Source organism: Pogona vitticeps, chromosome 6 (assembly GCF_051106095.1).
Source record: "Pogona vitticeps strain Pit_001003342236 chromosome 6, PviZW2.1, whole genome shotgun sequence".
Classification (NCBI taxonomy): Eukaryota; Metazoa; Chordata; class Lepidosauria; order Squamata; family Agamidae; genus Pogona; species Pogona vitticeps.
This window is the reverse complement of record NC_135788.1, coordinates 32,349,911-32,367,384: the sequence shown is the minus strand read 5'-3', so window position 1 is coordinate 32,367,384 and position 17,474 is coordinate 32,349,911. Positions and strand designations below refer to the sequence as shown.

The following is a 17,474-nucleotide window of genomic DNA, read 5'->3' as shown; positions in this document are numbered from 1 at the left end:
CTTCTTTCCTTCTGTCTTTTCCTCTCTCCCCTTTCCACCCTCCCTTCCCCATCCCAAACTTCCTGAACTTTGGGGCAAATTACTCTTTAATACACTCATTTTTTAACTCTGGCTTCTAAAAATCAGGAAACCACAGTGAGCATGCCCCTGAGACTCCAGATGAGCAGTCATTGAGAAATCCCAGTCCTTTTGTACAATTAAATATTATACACCGGCCCTTTGTACTTTTTGTCTCAATGATGGAATCTAGCATCCTGTTTTATGGAGGAATTTTATGACTTATTAACTGCCAACAGTTCATAACCCCTTAGGCTTAATTAACTAGTCTCCTTGGCTTTAAAAAAAGATATATGTTTAAAATACAAACTAGTATTCTGAAGAAGGGTCTATGTGTAACAAAGCATTTTTGCCATTCTTGAAAGCACACTAAAAGCATTTGGGTATTCAGTGATTTGCCAAATTCTGCTACAAAGGTCAAAGGGTTTGCAACCAGCTGAGTAAATTGGCTTCCTTGAAATGTTCTGTTCAGTTAGCAGTCCCTCAGCAGCAAGATCCACATCAAAAGAGAACCCAGATGCAGAAAAGACTTCATACTTCATGTTCATAAAATCATGACGGCTGCAGTTGACGATATAAGAATATGATCTCATTAGCTTCAAGCGGCCTGAGCCTCCAAAGAGCACCAGTGCCATTCATCCTGAAGGATATGAGCTGACGGCACAGTTCAGCAAATGACAGGTTTGCAAAATCCTCTGGCAAAGGTTAGCCAAGGTGTCAAAATATCAGCTCTCATAGGCACTGGACAAAGCATCCTCTGGGTGTCCTCATACATCACCGTGATGGATCCAAAGTCAACCTAGTTGAGGGAGAGGATGGAGAAGGCAGCCAAGCAGGAGGTGTATGGCAGCAGCTGTGATAGGTGGAGGGCACCAACATTTAGAGGGCATCAAAATCTTGAGGTAAATCTACAGGTGACTGTTAGGATATTAAAGATCAACAGCTGGACTGTGCCACTTTTCTTTTTTGGAAACAGCATCAGTCTCTTTTTGGGTGGAGATACCCACATTCTCCAGCTACTTTTCATGGGGGGGGGTCATGCCCAAGCCTCAGGACAGAGTAGGTGGGAGATGGTGCCATTTGCACCAGCTACCAAAATAACTAATTACAGATGTGCTGGGCAGACGAGAATGGGTTGAAAACACTGCTGCAGCTGCCAGAATCCTCATTTCCTCTTAGATTACCTGGAAGTGGGATCTGGTCACCTTGGAAGTAAGTAAGCAGACTGCCTGGCCAAGTCGTTACAGTCATCACACTTGTCTGTTAAGATGCCTAACTTATTCGTAAAGGAAAAATACTGAATTTTATGGGTGTGCTGTTTTGTCCTCTTAAACTCCCAGAATTCTGCAAGAATTCCCCAGGCAGAATTCTGGGAGTTTTAGCCCACAAGCGCACACCTATATACACTTACACTTCACTTGCCCAGATCAGAGCCTACTTCTGAGTTTGCGTGGTCTTTTCCAAGCTAAGCAGTGAGACTACAATTTCTTGTCTATTCCTCACTGTGCTCTCTTTTAACTCATCTTCCTAACTGTTGGTTTGTTTTTCAACTAGGCCTTCTTTTCGTGAAGCTCTTCAATCAACATTAAAGGGACACTGAGAACTTGGCCATATTGACTAGAGGATTCTGGGAGCTTTTATTTAAAAAGTAACATTTGCATTTGAGCCACATTAAATGTTAATGCATGTCAATAAAATTGGTATACTAGAAAATTTCCCATAACTGAAGTGCAGAACTATAATTCAATATATTTACTGATGAAGATAATGTTTTGCCTCTTTTACACATGGCTCTATGGCGACTTCAGATTTCATAAGACCACATACCAAGTAAAGAAAGGAAGGAGGAATCTAGATTTTTTTGGATCTCTCTTGGTGTCATTAAATGCATTCATCTCCATGGGGATATGGGTCTTCCAAAATAATGAAATTTGAGTGCACTAGCTGTCTGCTCTCTACAAAACTGAGGATCCCATTTCAGTTGTTTTAGAGTAATACACAGCTAGAGTTACTTGGGAATCCCCTAGGCTGCTTTATGATTCCATAATATTATTAGGCTATTATTGATATGTTCAAATTAATGCTGAAATCGGATTATATTATTTCATTAAGGAAAGCAGCTCCTGGGAAAGTAAAACCACAAAACATATTTTTGAGGAATTCTAAAATTCATGATGAGCTCATTAGTATGTTCTGCTAAACCTGTTCCCAAGGAGCCGTAATGGTTGATTATGCTGGTAATCACTGTTATATATCACAGTTGTCCGTTCAAAGATTTCCAAGCATAACGAAGTCAAATGTAGTCTTGCTATAGCCATTATTTTGAGTTCCTGTGTCACCAACTCTTTAAAATGTCAGTTCTCACAACTTTGGAGTAATGTCCAAACCTGGAAAACCTTTTACGGAGGCAGACGATCAGTCAATATATTGAAAAGGCATGCTTGATGCAAAAGGGGCTCATGTTGCAGAATACAGGCCCAGATTTGTTGCTTGGAAGCTAGTTAAAGATATTGGTGCCTCAGAGGCTTGTGGCAAAAGCACATTTTGAGTTGGATCCAGATTTACTCATCCTTAGAACAAGCCCACTTAAATCAATGTGGTCTAATGATGAGAGACGTGTTTGTATGCTTAACCCTTCCTTTATGTCCCCTTTTCACCTTCAAAATTAGTCTCCCCAGCTATTTCCCCCTTCTTACAGCAAACGTTACAGAGCCTGAAGGCTTTCCTGTGAACCAGAGCAGCTGGATGGGGACAGTGATTTCTATGACAAAATGGCTTACAGGGAAAGGCTTCCCCCCTCTTCAATCCAATTTTGTAGAACCTCCAATTAATTTCCCCAATACAACTCAATATTAACATTGAAAACACTAGCCAGCTCATCCAGTTTTGCCACAAGATTCTTTGCATCTTTCATCTGTGTATATCAACTTCTGAGAAGCTAAAAAGTAACACTGCAATTTTTGTGCCCACTTATATGATGAAGTATATTGGACTTATTTCAGAGTATTAACCTGTGAGACTGAATTGTAAGTGGCACATGTGAAAACCATCTAAAACTCATCAGGAGAAAAAAGTATGTTGGCAATAAAAAATGAAGGGTAACAGTAGTAGACTTCTTCCAACATTTAAAAATAAATCTATGATGTAAGAGCTGTTCAACACAAGCATAATGCCTGAACTTCTATTCTAGAAAAGCTCTATTCAGGAAAAGGAAGGAAGGAAGGAAGGAAGGAAGGAAGGAAGGAAGGAAGGAAGGAAGGAAGGAAGGAAGGAAGGGAGTCTGGTTCTTGTGGAGCTTCTCTAGAAACTCTGATTTTTCAGAATCTCCAAGTGCCTGGAGAGATTTCCCATATATTTGACATTTTCCTCTTCAAACTGTAATGATTTTATTATGTGTTATGCACTTGTTTTTAAATGTTGTAAACCCACCTTGAATCCCTTTCATAGGGAGAAAGTTGGTAAAATACATTCATATATAAATAACTTCTTTCAATAAAGGAGGTAATACAATGCATCTGGTTGCTCCAAAGCATGAGGTCAAAGAATGGAAACAGCAAAGTATAGTCACTGCAGCACCACCATGACAGGAGTGCTCTGGAGGAGGAAGACACTGTAACGGGAAATAGGTACTGCATAGCATTTGTCTGTTTAAGGCTCCAAAAGGGCTTGGGTGAGTTCTGACTCTGTAGTCCATGTATGTGCCATATCTAACAGGAGGAAATTTATTTATTTAATTTATTTAATTTATATGCCACCCACACTACCCAAAGGTCTCTGGGTGGCTTACAACAATTAAAATACAATAAAAAAGATAAAACAATTAAAATACAATTAAAATATAAAAATTGCCATCAGGACCCACACTTGATATTATTTCAATTAAAAGCTTTCTGGAACAGGAAAGTTTTGACCTGGTGCCGCGTCGGCGCCAGACAAATCTCAATTGGGATGGTGTTCCATAGTCTAGGGGCAGCTGCCAAAAAGGCCTTTGTCTACAAGCCATCCCTCTTACATCCATGAGGGACAGCTCTTTCAAAAGGGCCCCCTGGCTAGATCTTAACTGCCGGGAAAGTTCATATGGAAGGAGGTGGTCCTTCAGGTATCCAAGGCCCAAGCCCTTACTACAAGGCTTTATATGTCAAAACAAGCACTTTGAACTGGACCGGGGCAGCAACTGGTAGCCAATGTGATTTAAACAAAATCAGCTTGATGTGTTCCCTAGCAGTCCCACCACTCATCAGCCACACAGCTCGATGCTTCACCAGATGCAGTCGCCGGACTGTCTTCAAAGCCATCCCCATGTAGAGCACTTTGCAGTAATGTATGCAAGATGTTACCAGTGCGTGCATAACTGTCATGAGACTCTGCTCATCCAGGTAGGGCTGTAGCTGGTATAATTTCTGCAGCTAAAGGAAGGTGCCCCTGGCCACTAAGTCCACCTGGGCTTCCAGAGTTAGACCCCCAGGCTGCGGACCTTGTCCCTTAGGGGAGTGTAACCCCATTCAGGGCAGCAAAACGACCCTCCAGCCTGTCCAGCAAAGCACCCACTAACAGCACTTCTGTCTTGTCTGCATTGAGTTTCAGTTTATTAACCCTCATTCAGTCCATTATCAGGTCCAGACAAGAATTCAGTTCAGTACAGAAACCGCCTCACTTGGATTGGCGGAAAACAAGAGGTAGAGCTGAGTGTTGTCAGCATATTGCTGACTCCTCAGCCCAAACCTCCTGATGACCTCTCCCAGCAGTTCCATGTAGATGTTAAACAGCATGGGGGACAGGATTGAGCCCTGAGGCTCGATACTGTCTAGGCGAGCCGCCTAGAGTGGTCGTAACGACTAGATAGGCGGGGTATAAATGAAATAAATAAATAAATGAGGAATTCCATGACACAAACACCATGGGACAGAGCAACTGTCCCCCAGCACCACCCTCTGGACATGGTCAGCTAGGAAGAAGTGGAACCACGGTAAAGCAGTGCCCCCAACTCCCAACCCAGCCAGCCTATCCAAAAGGACACCATAGTCAATGGTGTCGAAAGCCGCTGAGCAGTCCAGGAGTATCAACAGGGTCACACTCCCCCTGTCTCTCTCCTGGCAAAGGTCATTGTACAGGGCAACCAAGACATCTCTGTGCCAAAACCCAGCCTGAAACCCAATTGAAATGGATCCAGAAAATCCGTTTCAACCCGCTCCAACACTTTGCCCAAGTAAGGGAGGTTCGCCACTGGTTGGTAGCTAACCACCAGCCTTGGGTCCAGGATAGGCTTTTTAAGGAGTGGCTGAATTACTGCCTCTTTTAAGGTGGTAGGGACCACTCCCTCTCTCAAAGAGGCATTCATAGCCTCCTGGACCAAGGTGTGAACCCCCCTGGCAGATCTTCCAGTTAGCCAGGATGGGCAAGGGTCGAGCGGAGTGCTGGTAGAACTGACAGATCCAAGCACCCTGTCCACATCCTCAGGTCTCAACAATTGAAATTCATCCATTAATACCTAAGCATGGCACACTGGACACATCCTCTGATTCTGCAGTAATGGTAGAGTCCAACCCACTGCGAATCTGAGCAATTTTTCCCTCAAAATGAATGGCAAACTCATCACAGTGAGCTGATGAGCAGTCTGGAACCTCCACCGGATTTCCCGGTTGAAGAAGATCCCAGACCACCCAGAGCAGCTCTGCTGGACGACATTCTGAGGAATCAATATGGCTGGAGAAATATTGCCGCCTCGCCAGCCATATTACCACAAAATAGGCCCAATAATGGGCTCTTAAGTCGTGTTCGAACAGTGGGATTTCCTCCACCTGCACTCCAGCCGTCTCCCCTCTCGCTTCATCGCCTGCAGTTCAGAAGTATACTAAGGAGCTATCTGGGCTCTGCGTGCCGGGAGAGGATGCTTAGGCGCAATCGTGTCAACCACCCGGGTCATCTCCCTATTCCATAGGGTGACCTGAGCTTCGACAGAAGAACCGACCATATCAGACAGATAATCCCCCAGAACGTTCAGGAAACCATCTGGATCCATTAGTCTCCAAGAGCAGATCATCTTAACAGATCCCCCACCCTTGCAGATTTCAATTTGCTAGACTACTAGGCTCTAGACTTACATAATTCACTTTTTAGAGCTTAGAAAATTTATTTTCTTCAACTACAGTTCCCAAATCTCCAAGGAAGCATGCCTAATGACCATACAGACTGGCAGATCCTGAGAGCTTCAGATTCAAGAAGTAATTCTGAAGCTTTGCCTGCTTCCCACTGCCACTGCTCTTTCCTCCTAAACTTCCAGAGAGGTCCTGAATGTATCTGATCTTCCTGTTGCAGCTACTTCTCTTCCTTGATCATGGAACCTTCACATGGGCCCTGATACAGCTATGTTGAATGGAGAGCAGTGCTTGTTGAACAGTTCCCATGATAGGAATTGAATCCTTCTGCCAGGATATGCATAACTTCTACTGATTGATCCAATGAGCTGGTTCATTGCTGTGAGTGGAATGGCACACCCTTTTTTCTTTCCATGGCCCCAGGTCCTTACCTGATAAAAAGCCTATTTCTTTATGGTTGGCTGATTGTGGCTCTTATTAATGGATGGAGTCACATCACATGTGATTCCAGCATGGCTGTGTCTTAACAGGTCCTCCACAGTAAAAGTGGGCTGTTGATGGTATACAACCTTGAGACTGCTAGATAATGGCAGGGTTGTAATTATGGGTATGTCACTTGATACTGCTACTTTTCATCTGTTTTTACATTTGCAGGTGGTTGAGCAAAGGATTGCAACAATATTATGCCAGCATGAGTCCTGGCACAGAAACTTTTGAGCATAGCAGGACTACAGAATCATCTTATCAACTTCCCCATCATTAGGTAAAGGTAAAGGTTCCCCTTGACATTTAGTCCAGTCGTGTCCGACTCAAGGGTGCAGTGCTCATCCCCGTCTCCAAGCCATAGAGCCAGCATTTGTTCATAGACAGTTTCCGTGGTCACATGGCCAGCGTGACTAGACACAGAACGGCATTACCGCCCCATCGTGGTGGTACCTATTTATCTACTTGCATTTACATTCTTTCGAACTGCTAGGTTGGCAGGAATTGGGACAAGCGATGGGAACTCACTCCGTCGCGTGGATTTGGTCTTACGACTGCTGGTCTTCTGACCTTACAGCACAGAGGCTTCTGTGGTTTAATCCACAGCAACACCATGTCTCCATCATTACAGAACACAATTTTTATCATTTTTGTCCACTTAATCATATGTATTCATATAACAGGCTTAAATGTCGTGCTATGGGGATGGGAGGGGACTTTAAAAAGTCTGCATGATGACATTCAGGTTTGGTGATAAATGTTCCACCAGGAAAAAAGTGCTAAATATTAAGGCCGTGACTTCACAGTAAGATTTAATTATGAGCTCTGATATGAGTAAGATTTAAACTATTAAGTCCATAGATTTTTCTTTTTTTAAAAAAAAAAGTCTTTTAACATATTTTGTCTTTAAATCTTTTATCACCTGCAAAAATTAATTATATGCAGATGTAACAGGTTAGGTTGGGATGCCAGAGTTCATTTCCTGTCTATGCTTTTTTTTTCAGTCAACTTATTACACCTCCTCCCAAAGTGTAGGCAAAACAAAAATGGTGCTCATAAATCAACCTCCTGCTTTTTTCTGAGCTGTACGTATAAAGTCGGTCCTTAAGCAAGAGGCAGAGCTCAATTCATTTATTCATGAGCAAGATATATAGATAACATGCTGAATGGGAACTGCATTTAAACAAACATTTCTTTGCAGTAGAAGATAAATCCAATGGATGGATATTGAGGTTTTATTGTTACTAAATTTGTTTTTCTGGATGAAGGGGACCTTTTCATTTAGATTTCAGAAACCTCTTGAGGAGGGGCAGGGAACAAGTCATGTTGATTTGCTTCAAAAACATGCACACTGAACAACTAACCAAATTATTGTCAGTTTCAGAAGGAAATTCAAACTGGCTACCAAACCAAAGCCACATAATTCAACTATTTCAAATTTATATTCTGTAGGGAAAAGTAAACTTAGGTACTTGTTGGGTCATTTTAACAGTGGAAGTATCAATTCATTTAAGGACCATAAAAGTCACCCTGATTTGCCCCTTCTTCTCATTAAAATTGCAGTTAACACCATTAAAGTGAAACATACATGTTTATGGTTTCAGTCCTGCCATCCTGCATTTAATGAGTTCCCAAATTCAGAGGAAAAACACACACCTTTATTACGTCAAAGTATTAAAGGCAGGAAAGCCTAACGTATAAAAGAAAAATACGAATGCTTTTTTCTTTCACCCTCTCCCAGTACTTCCTCCCCCCCCCCCGACTTTTTATTTAGATGCACTGAAAGGACGAGGCTTGCCAAGAATACATACCAGATCTACAATCAATATCTTGCTTATGTTTAGCTTGTTTCTCAAGTACTTGGCAGTAATTGCAACGGAGTTAAAAAAGCAGAAGCCCCTGCGGAACAGAGAAGAAGAACAGAAATTTTAAGAAAGCACATCGGTCAGGCAAACAGTTCTACATAATGTTCAGGGCACTTTTGTGTGTGAGAGAGATCATAAATCTGCTTCTGAGAGTACCTCGAAAGCCTCTTTGGTCATCTGCTAACAATTAGAGCTCCTCAAGAGACATGCAGAATGCAGGTGATTGCCCGTAACCCTAGCTCTCCAAGATGGGCAGTATTCCCTGGTACTTACATGGCTGTTGATTCTTCGGCGTGATGGCCTGGAGGCCTTACAACAGCAAAACCGTTCTGTAAGAACAAGATAGGTTTTCAATTACCGGGTTTGGAAAGAAGAAAGGGACTGGAGGGTGGGGTGGGAGTGGGAAAGACCTCTCTTGCCTTTCTGTGGAGCAAAGAGCAGCCAGAAAATAGGGTGGGATCTATAATGACTACCAAGCACCTTTGCTCCAACCCACATCATCCTTGCACAGAATTAGATGTAGCAACGCTTAAGGATCTCAACTATAAATGTATCATACTTGGTAGAGAAATATGGAAAGATGCTGAAGTAATTGTGGGAACTCCCATTATTCCCTGACCATTGTCTATGGTGCCTGGGGCTGATGGGATCTGGAGTCCAACAATATCTAGAAGGTAACAAGTTTGTATTAAAATTCATCAGGCACAGGGGATCCATGTTAGGCAGACATACTAAAAATTGATGGGACATATCTGAGTTATGGCTCAGTGGAGTTCCATGTGGACTTGACTCCAAGTATGAATAAATCTGGGTTCAATCCTCTAGTTCCAAAAGCAGCCAGCCAAATGCCTTCAGTGCTCACAAATAAAGCATGAAAACGAGAGGCAGGACTCTACCGGCTCCACAATATTTGGCATATCACCAGTGAAGCTCACATTTCTTTAAGGATTGTAATTCACAGCCACAGTCTTCATAGCCAGACACCTCAAGCTCCATGTAGTACATAAGCAGAAGTCTCCCTTTCTTTTCAATATTATGAGATGCTCCCTGCATTCACATTGTACATCTGCTGGTTTCAGTATTATTGGTGAGAATGAAATACCTCCTATTTCTGCCAAGTGTGGAGTGGGCATCAGAGCTCACACTTGAGTTGCTAGAGCATGACACAGTGCATCTGTTTTCTCCCACTATGTCAGTCTCCAAGTAAGTTTTGCAGCGCAAGACAATTCCATTCTCTTTGGTGCATCATAGCTCTTTGCTGCTTGGACTACTTCACGTTGTCTATTTCTTTTCACTATCCCTTATGGAACTCCTCCCACAAACACCTTTCCTCCCCTTTTACGTTCATTTGTACCAGAGTTGTGAATGTTCACTTATTTGACAACCTGCTAGGTACCTCTCTCTCCCCTAACCCCTGACCCCTCACTGTCACTCTGTTTCTCTCTGCTGGAATTCCATGCAAGAGGAAGGGGAAATAACGTACTATACAGAATAATGCTTATCTGAGCAAACATAAGAGGCAATGAGGAAATAGGCTGAGAATCTCAATAGCAACTTGGGCCCTCTAGATGGTTTTGGACTACAACTCCATCAGTTCCAGCCAAAATTTAGGCAATATTGAAGCGGTCCAAAAACATTTGAATGGCGCACACTCCCCACCCTCATGGTAGACTCTCAGATTTGAGCTGCCATCCTCTATACTCCCTGGAATGTACCTGTGACAAGGCAGAAGAGCATTTTTGTTGTGATCTAAAGAAAATGGCACAATTTTGCCATTCTCCAATTGCATAATTGCAAATATGCAATTTGTGGGACTCTTCATATTCTCAGTTGTGCCCATGCAGGAACTGCAGGTAAAAATGCATTGGAAAGCCACATTAAATCAAGAGAGACAATTCAGAACAAGGCAAGCATACAGAGGATCCAAAATGTGCATGTGAAAAACAATGGAAGAAATCACAGGGACACTTAGTGATGCATTCAATTAAAATTGAATGATATTAAAATGCTCAAGGGGGGGGGGAATCAACATTCCTGTAAGTTCTCGTATTTATTTTCAGTCTCTTGGGAAATATGGAATTTTCCTTTTGCGTGTGAAGATGCTAAACCTTCACATACAAAAAGGTCATTGGGGAAGATTAGAAAAAGAATAATGGAAATTCCATATTTCACCAAAGTATAAATCTAGTTTAGAAGCCTGCCAAAGCTCATAACTTTATTGGACTTCCTAAGTCAGTTTGTAATGCACATTCTGGACATTTTATAGAAGGTTTTCACACAGAGCAGCCATCAAAAAGTTGTGATTTTCTAGGAATATCTTAAGCTACTGAATCATGGCAACCCACCTCTTACAACTAGACTCCATTCCCTCCTAGCACACCACGAAGCAAAGGAAAGGCCCATAAATCTTGGCTAAATGATTGCTGTCCAGAAACCCAGGGTAGGCAGCAGACATGAAAATACTCTTTGCTGATAAGGAGCATACTGTTCATCATCCTGACTGTGTATCTCCAAATGAAAAAAAGCTGAATAATTTTGTGGTTGCATGAGGCAGTGACTAAAACGTCTGCTCTTTCTTTGGCCATAATTATCAACAGTGTTAACCATTCAGAAACTCCTAGTTCCCTATTTCAATTTCACCATTAAAACTGAACACCAGAGAACCAGGGATAGCCTGCATTTTCTTTCTTTTACTCCTTCATAGAGCTTAATATGTCTTTGACTCTGGGGGTATTAAAGTGCTACATATGGTCAACTCTCCTGTATATCTGAATTTTGGACTATTAAGAAGGAGATCCTCAGTAGATTACATACTTTTGAAGTATGGACACTCATAATAAGAAGCCTTCATATCCCATGAACAGATAAAATAATGGATAAAGAGATACTTCATTGGATAGGAAAACAAAAAGAGATAGGGGTGATTATCAAGAAACACAGGTTCTCATATTTTGAATACATACATAAGTCATCATGAAAATATAAAATTCTGCAGCACATAATTGAAGGGATGACCAAGGTAAGCATGAAATAGGTAGAAGGTGGATTTCTTGGATGAGTAAAATCAGAGACTAGCTGGACCTTAACAAACTAATTCACACACAGCAAGAGATAAACAGAGATACGTATACCATAATAGCAGCCAACATCAGCAACTGAAATGGTACCCAGGTACCTAGGGTGGCATATCATCCCAAAGAGAGGAAATGTATTACCAAAGGAAGGACAAGGTAAGGCACACGCTGACATAATATTTCATTGTACCAGTTGATATGAATTCGATAGGTATGCAAATTTAGAAAAAGTTACTGTAATTTAACTGGAATTAAAATTCAATTCAATTTGAAATTAAATTTGCTATTGCATTACACCTTGTCACAGGACAGAACTTTGTGACCAGCATGCCTGTGCAGCCACTCCATCTGCTATCCCAGTACTAAATTGTTGATGTACAACTTCTAGGCCCTTGCTCTCCATTCTTAGGGTTTTCCTTTCAACTGATCTTGTCTTCAGGCAGAGGATTCCTTGAAAGTCAAGCAAGTCAAAATTTCAAACTTGAGGGTCAACCTATTGTTTTAATAGCTCTCTGAAATCCACCCCACTGGAACAAAGTGTTGAATGTTTGGAAATGCAAAACCCTTACTGATCTACTACAAATATTCCAGAGATCTACCATTTGCCTACCCCTCTGACAAAGGATTGTCATCTGACAGCTCTTCAAAAGGGGGACCATGCACTTTCTAAAGCATTAGACATGACCACTCTGCTCATTCACTTGGAACATGACAATCAAATTGACAGCACAATCATATACATGTTTACTGAGAAATAAACATTATCGCATTCACAGCTTAAACTATGTACTTTCATTAAAGTATCACAAAGCAAGAGGGATGCGAGAAATGTTGGAGATATACATGCATGCACAGATATGCATGCATGTACACGCTCATGTACACACACACACACACATACCACCTAGAGAAGTTCATGGCATTCTTTCAGAAGACCAAAATTTTTTCTCCCTTCATCTCTTTGGGAATGCACTGAGTAGTGCCCAATAGCCTGATATATTTTACTAATTTTTGTTTGTTTAAGTTAATGGCCACCTGTCAACAACACTTTCCGGTTGTCTGATATTAAAAAAAAACACAAAACCTTAACATTACAACTACAGCTCAACAAAAGTGAAGAAGTCATGAACAAGAAAATGTGTAAAATTAAAAGTAAGACACTTTAATATAAACGCTGAGAGAACAAAGACACTTCAGGTGCTCTGAAAACACAAGAGGGTGAGAAATGAAAGACTAATAATACTGCACTCAGAATCCCTGGATGATCTCATTCAAAGTTTCATGTAGATTCAACGTGGCATGAGGTTCAAACAGAACCCTGCAGGACCCCAAAGTATGATTACCATGGGTATGGACAGAAGTACATCTTTGGCAAGTGTCAACAGTAAAATGAAAACCGCTGAGAGGCCCAGGAGCAGCACAATTCCAAACAATCTCTCACCTGGGAAAAGTCATCCCGCAAAGCAGACAACATCATTGCAGTGCCAAAATAAGATCTAATCACCAACTGAAATAGTCCTAGGAAGTCAGTTTCACCCAAGAGCACCTTAAATGGACTGGCATTTCCTTATACACCTTGTTGAAAAAGAGGACATTGGCCATCAACCTATAGTACCTATAGTACACAGAAGATTCAGGATTCCATAGTGACTTTATCTCTACAAGACTTTATGCATACATTCCCAACCTGATTCATATACCTTCCCACCATATTTAGTTTATAGACAGAACAATGAATAATTGTATGCTGTTATGTCAGTTTTGACTTATGGTGACCCTTTCCAGGGTTTTCTGGGTAGACAATAATCAGAAGTGGTTTACCATTCCTTTCTTTGGGGGTTATCCTGAGGCTGTGCAGCTTGCCCAAGACCTCTTCTCCTTCAGTGAGGAACTGAACTTCCAACTTCTGGCTCTGCAGTCAGGTACCTAACTCACTGAGCTATCCAGCCAGCTATTTTACAGATGTATGTCAGGATTCTTGTTCTGCATGAAACACAGGCCTAACAAAGTTTTACCATCTTTAAATTTCCGTATTTTTCGCACCATAAGACACACTTTCCCCCCACAAAACAGGGGGGTGGAAAGTCTGTGCGTCTTATGGAGCGAAGAAAACAGATTATATTTTCCTGTTTTCTTCTCTTTAAAAATTGGTGCGTCTTATGGAAAGGTGCGTCTTATGGAGCGAAAAATATGATACTTAGGCTGTGAAAACACTGGCGATTTGAATCAATTTCTGTTCCGACTTTTAAAAATCAGATTCAAGTCAAGTAGCATTTAAACCACATTCACTGAATGAAAATCGATTTATTTCTGGTCATTTAACCAGGTTTGGCATCTACACTGCAAATGGAATCATTTCCACAAAACTGCATTCAACTGAATCAATTTTAGAAGCAAAATATTTTCAAAAAGCCCCTGCTGGCCAGTTGAAAGAAACTCGCTTTGCAGCCCATGTAAATCAATATCATCCTTGCATTGTGTGAAAAATAAAATCTAAATTGATTAAAATGATATTTAAATACATAATTGCCAGTGTGACCCATCTTAGAGGGCAAGTGGAGTTCACAAATGAGTAGTGAATTATTGAAGTTCTTGATACTGAACTGGAAGTTCAGTTCCTCACTGCCCCAAGGGAGAAGAGGGTTATGACAATTGTTATCAATATGGAGGAACAGTTATCAATATGTAGGAACCTGCATGCTTACAAGTCAAGGTTCAAAAATGCTTTAGCCAGACAGTTCTCAAAGGAAGTATATGTTTACCTTTGTCTAGCTCAAGAAGATTGTTGCCATCAGAGTTCTGGCCATGGAAGCTTAGTATATCATCAGCAGCAGTACTAAATGTTATTCTCAGTCATAGCAAATGTTAATTGGCTTAAGCATTTACACCAGACTATTCTAATCAGCAGTGGTTCACTTCTCAGAGTCTGACACTTCCTGTGGCTAGTAATTCTGCGACAAAATTGTCTCCTATTAACAGGAGGGAATGTGAATTCATTTATTTGGGCAATACTAAATACCAGACAGTGATCTCAGAACAGTGGGTGAAGGTCAGACAGAAAAGCAAAAATATACTCCAGAGATAGACGGTCAAACACCAAATAATATGTTGAAAATGTAGCCAACACACATAAATTCAAAGCATTTTTACACAGACGCTTGTTTATAGTAGGATACAGACACCATTATACATAGACAGAAGGTTAAACTGACTGACAGAAATGCACATTCGAGGAAAGATTCATGTCTTTGTCATTATAAGCCTGATTTTTGTATGTTTTAAACTTCAGGCTATGATTGAGTAGAAATGCGCCAAATGTGGTATAAAGTCTAGAAATGCTTAAAAGAGAAATCACAAATCAGCAGTATATCAAAGTCTTTTCCCCCAGGGGAGGGATCATTATTTAATGTCATCTCACTGGCCTACAGAAGAGGACAATGAGAGCTCAGTCTCCTCATTTTTAAAAGGAGTACTCAGTGACATGCTAAATATGTGACAGGTAGTTTATTTTCCAAAAAGGACGAATCTTGATTTTCCTCAAGGCTACATGGTGCAAAGAAATTCAGATAATAAATGCAGGAACCTATAAAATGTATTGCGGAGGCCTTGTAACACTGCATCTGGTTCTTCACTTTGGACAGAAGAAACATCACTTTGGTTGTTGTGGGTTTTTCGGGCTCTTTGGCCGTGTTCTGAAGGCCGTGTTCAGAGTGCTGTCCTCCGAAGATGCCGGCCACAGAGACTGGTGAAACGTTAGGAAGAACCACCTTCAGAACATGGCCAAAGAGCCCGAAAAACCCACAACAACCATTAGATCCCAGCCGTGAAAGCCTTCGCGAATACAGACATCACTTTAGCCAGAAAAATGTTTCTGGCCATGATCATTCCAAAGAACAACTGAATCCAGGTGGATTTAAGGCAGGGGAATCTGATTATTTTGGTATGTTTGCCTTGATAATGTTGGCATTATATAATCAACATCAATACTTTGATAATATGCTAGAGTTGGGATAGTGTCATGATCTTGCTGGTTTCTTTTAAATGTCCTGACTTTTATCCACAAGATCCCTGTTGCTCTGCTACTGATATATAATAAGTGTGTTGTCAAGTAAATTCTGAGTTCTGGTGACCCATAACTCCAGGGCTTCCTAGGTATAGTGCACTCAGGACTGGTTTATCATTTCTTCCTTCTAGGATGCTCTGGGGCTGTGCAGCTTGCTCAAGGATATATAGATTAGCTCTTGTCTCAAGATGCACAATGGAGAATCAAACTCCCATACTCTGGCTCCACAGCCAGGTGCCTAATTTACTGAGCTACAGAGGCAGAAAAGAGAGAAAAGCATTATTCAGAAGTGAATGTTTAAAAAAAAATCAATTAAGCTTCAAAAGATACTTTATTATGTTTAATGCTAATTTTGTGGGGTATTTAATGCCATTTGCAATTAAAAGAAATTCAGTTGTCTTTTTTTCCATCTTGAGATATCAAAAGCAACTATAGCACATCATAAGATCTGGGGTACAGCTGAGTAGCACATTTAGAACAGAGTATGGGAGACTCGCCAGATATTGCCATGTGACTTATTCCAATAGCCCTACCTACCAGAGTCTTTTTTTGAGGGGGTAGGCATCCATCAGTCTCGAGAGACTATGGTAACATGCTCTGAATAGAGGTCTTGGAACAGCGTCTAGTGTGGCTGAGAAGGCCAATATAAGAGTGACAATCTCTTCCACACTGAAGACAAATGCAATCTGTCCCGTGTCCAGCTCCCTGGTTTTGCTGGGTTTGGGACTAACTCTTCACCTCAGCCTGCTGAACAAGTGTCTCTTCAAATTGGGAGAGGCCATGCTGCACTGCCTGCCTCCTGGCTGAACACTCAGATGTCAAAGTTTCCCATCTGCTGAGATCCATTCCTAAGGCCTTCAGATCCTTGTATCACACCTGTGGTCTCCCTCTGGGGCACTTTCCCTGCACTAAATCTCCATACAGGAGATCTTTTGGAATCCGACCATCGGCCATTCTCATGACATGCCCAAGCCAACGTAGACGTTGCTGTTTCAGTAATGTATACATGCTAATAATTCCAGCTTGTTCTAAGACTACTCTTTTTGGAACTTTCTCCTGCAAGGTGATACCAAAAATACATTGGAGACATCACATATGGAACTTCTTCAACTTCCTCTCCTGCCGTGTACAAAGGGTCCAGGACTCACTGCAGTACAGGAGTGTACTCAGGACACAGGCTCTATAGACCTGGATCTTGGTATATGTCTGTGGCGCTTGCCCCTTAGTTACCCCTGGTTATCTTCCAACCACTGAGCACATGAAGGCAAACCTAACTCCTCTTCACACGCTGCCACCAGTTCATCACTAATCAACATACTTTTCTAAAGAAAGATGAAGGTCCATTCATCACTGTCTTTTAAAATAAAACAGGTTTATTGATTACAGATGTTTTGATAATTATTCATACGTATCTTCTTCAGGTTTATCAATCATCAATAACAATCTTCTATTTGATCTTACAGTTACTATTCACTCTTCTGACTAATCGCATCTCAGATCTCCCAAATATCTCTCTGCCTCTCCTGACTCCACACTCTCTCCCACTCTGACTCTGACTTTCCACTCTCACTGACTGATCACTCTCAAGCCCCACCCTTTTTACCTCTCTCTCGGCTCCACCTCTCAACAACATTAGCCTACAACATGAATAATGCATGACTATTTAACATAATAAGGGAGAACGCCACAATGCCGTCAGCTTCTTCTTAAGCCATACTCTCTTTGTGAGTCTAGAGAACATGGTAGCTGCTTTGTCAATGCATTTATCCAGCTTGACATCTAGAGAGAAAGAGTATCAGAGATCACTGAGCCACGGTACATGAAATCATGAACAACC

The 17,474-nt window shown here is 41.4% G+C and overlaps 1 protein-coding gene across 11 annotated transcripts in view; it reads right to left on the bottom strand.

Annotated features, from left to right (window-relative positions):
* The window catches only part of HDAC9 (histone deacetylase 9), a 546,236-nt gene that overhangs the window by 97,849 nt on the left and 430,913 nt on the right, over positions 1 to 17,474 (bottom strand). For all 11 annotated transcript variants that reach the window (XM_073003276.2, XM_078377172.1, XM_078377173.1 and 8 more), the window contains 2 exons: positions 8,774 to 8,829; positions 8,447 to 8,534 (listed from right to left, as the gene is read on the bottom strand). In XM_073003276.2, coding sequence (XP_072859377.2) covers positions 8,447 to 8,534; positions 8,774 to 8,829 — 144 coding nt within the window. The remainder of the gene's footprint in view (positions 1 to 8,446; positions 8,535 to 8,773; positions 8,830 to 17,474) is intronic.